The sequence below is a fragment of the Cyprinodon variegatus genome, unplaced genomic scaffold (genome assembly GCF_000732505.1).
Source record: "Cyprinodon variegatus isolate N-32 unplaced genomic scaffold, C_variegatus-1.0 Scaffold880, whole genome shotgun sequence".
NCBI lineage: Eukaryota > Metazoa > Chordata > Actinopteri > Cyprinodontiformes > Cyprinodontidae > Cyprinodon > Cyprinodon variegatus.
Genome location: NW_015151333.1, coordinates 311,096 through 313,429, shown reverse-complemented (window position 1 = coordinate 313,429; position 2,334 = coordinate 311,096). Strand labels below are relative to the sequence as shown.

General features: G+C 38.4%; 1 protein-coding gene across 1 annotated transcript in view; it reads right to left on the bottom strand.

The window, feature by feature from the left end:
* LOC107099510 overlaps positions 1-977 on the bottom strand; it is a 7,431-nt gene extending 6,454 nt beyond the window's left edge. The window contains exon 1 of the mRNA XM_015397659.1: positions 744-977. Coding sequence (XP_015253145.1) covers positions 744-921 — 178 coding nt within the window. The 5' untranslated portion in view covers positions 922-977. The remainder of the gene's footprint in view (positions 1-743) is intronic.
* Positions 978-2,334: the final 1,357 nt, after the last annotated feature.

Sequence of the window (2,334 nt, the reverse complement as noted above, 5' to 3'; positions counted from 1 at the left end):
ACACATCTATCGATCGCTATATATCGTTATTGAATTATCGCCCAGCCCTAGGAAAAGGTAAATAGAGATGGTAAATACAAATCAGAGAAGGATTTGAAATAAAAGGTGAACAAAAAATAGAAATGGAACAAAGAACTACACTTTTTAATGTAAGATTTGTGTGATATGATAGATTTAGATAGGATTTGAAAATAAATATGTCAAATTAGTAACAATTATAATAACAAATGAACTTTATTGATCTCACACTGGAGAAATTTACCCCTCTATTTAACCTATCCATCTGGGGAGCAGTGGGCTGCCATGGTGGGGCGCCCAGGGAGCAGTGTGGGGTTAAAGGTCTTGCTCAGGGACCCAGAGTTGCAGTCTGTGGGATTGGGACTTGAACTCAGAACCTCTGGACTCCAAACTCAGGTCCTCTTTAAAAATGTAATTTAAAATCTGTAATTAGAAAAGGCTTTTCAAATTAGACTTGTTTTTGTGCTTTTAAATGTTAAATGAAAGGTTTATATTTTTAGTGACTCTCCTGGTCCTCCATAACATTTACACACCGGGAACAAGGCTGTCCTCTTGGCGGGGTAAAAACTCTCAACCTACATTCCCACTTTTTCCTTCAAAATTATGCTAATCTGCTCAGGGAATAAACTTTCAGCTGTGAGAATGAGTGTGACTTAAAACTGATGTTAAACGGTGCGCTAAGCTGAGGTTGGCAGACATTGTAAAGACTTTACAAAGCTACGAACCTATCCTGGGTAACTTTATTTCAGGGCTGAGCACCATGCGCAGCACGCTCCTCAGCCGTCTGTTTTCTTCGTAGCAAGACTCCATCATGCTTTCAACCTCGCTGAACACCTCCACGGCCAGACTGGTGAACTGTTCCGTTAAAAAGGTCTTAAAACTCTGAAGTTTTACGCTGTCCATTTTTAAACGACTTTCAAATTAAATACACAGCCAGAAAGTCAGTGCCGCCTGCTTAGAATGCAACAAAACCAAAACCGGAAATGGGATAAAACGGTCAGTCCTTCTGGGGATTAGCGTTGGATTTGAGTCAGTAGCGCCCTCTCTAGGACAAACACAAAATTATTTATTTGAAACATTGAAAGCTGGCGTCCATTTATAATAATGAACATGACATTCATTTTGCAAAGATGTTTTATTGTTAGTTTATCAACATGACAATTATACGGAAGAGGATTAGAGCCACTGAAAAAAAAAGTTAACAGATTTTAAATTTTCTTTCAATTTATTATGGGAAAAAAGTCAGAATTATAATTATACATATATGTAAAGAATAAACTACACAATATGATGATTAATTTATAATAGGTCTGGACTTAGCAGATAAAGACTACATTTACTAAAATTACTCCAGTTCTGCTTCTTGCTGGCGTCCAGCAGAAGGCATTATTCCAGGGAGGAGGGAAAAAAGGCCAGTAGACACTGAGGAGACAGGCTGTAAAAAGACTGATATATATTTAAGAAAATCATATTATTACTACCTTAAAATATATTCAGATGGTTCTAATAATTTAAAAGGACGCGTTGGAATAGGAATATATATACTAGAGTTTAAAATATATATTTCTAAAATAATATCAGATCAACTGTCTGTTTACACAGCAGAAATTGTGGCAATTATACGAAGCTTACCATGGGTAGAGAAGGTTAGAGCAGACAGGGTGGCCTGGAGGAAGTACATCCTCTGTTGGTTCAGCTCCCACTTTAAGTCCTGTGAAATGATAGTTCCCAGGAAGCAGAAAGACTCCACATTGTCAAATGTAGAGTCACAGAGGGCGATGGGGATAGCTGGGGCTGAGTTCTTCCTGAAGTCTAAAACCACCTCCACTGTTTTTAGAGCATTGGGCTCCAGGTTGTTCTCCCTGCACCAGGTGGCCAGATGGTCAACCTCCCACCTGTAGGCAAACTCATCAACAACAGAGATAAGTCAGATGAGAGTGGTGTCATCCTCACACTTCAGAAGCTTGATAGACTGATGACTGGAGGTGCAGCTGTTGGTGTACGTACAGGGAAAAGAGCAGAGGAGAACACTAAAACAATAATAAATCAATTATATATGTTCTTGACTTTGTAATAGGACTTAGATTCAGTACATTTTGATGAAAAACAACTGTTTAGGCAAAGTGGGAAAAAAAGATGTTCTAATCTAGTTGCATAGTTTGCGTGTGCTTAAGATATGGATTTATCAAGACAGAATTTTCCTTTCACTCATGCAAGCTGCTGTAGTGATTGATTAGCTTGAACTAAAATTCAGTTTTCCTGGTCAGATTTTCTTGGCATTAACCCAACCTTCAGGAAAAGCCACAAAGGGTCTCA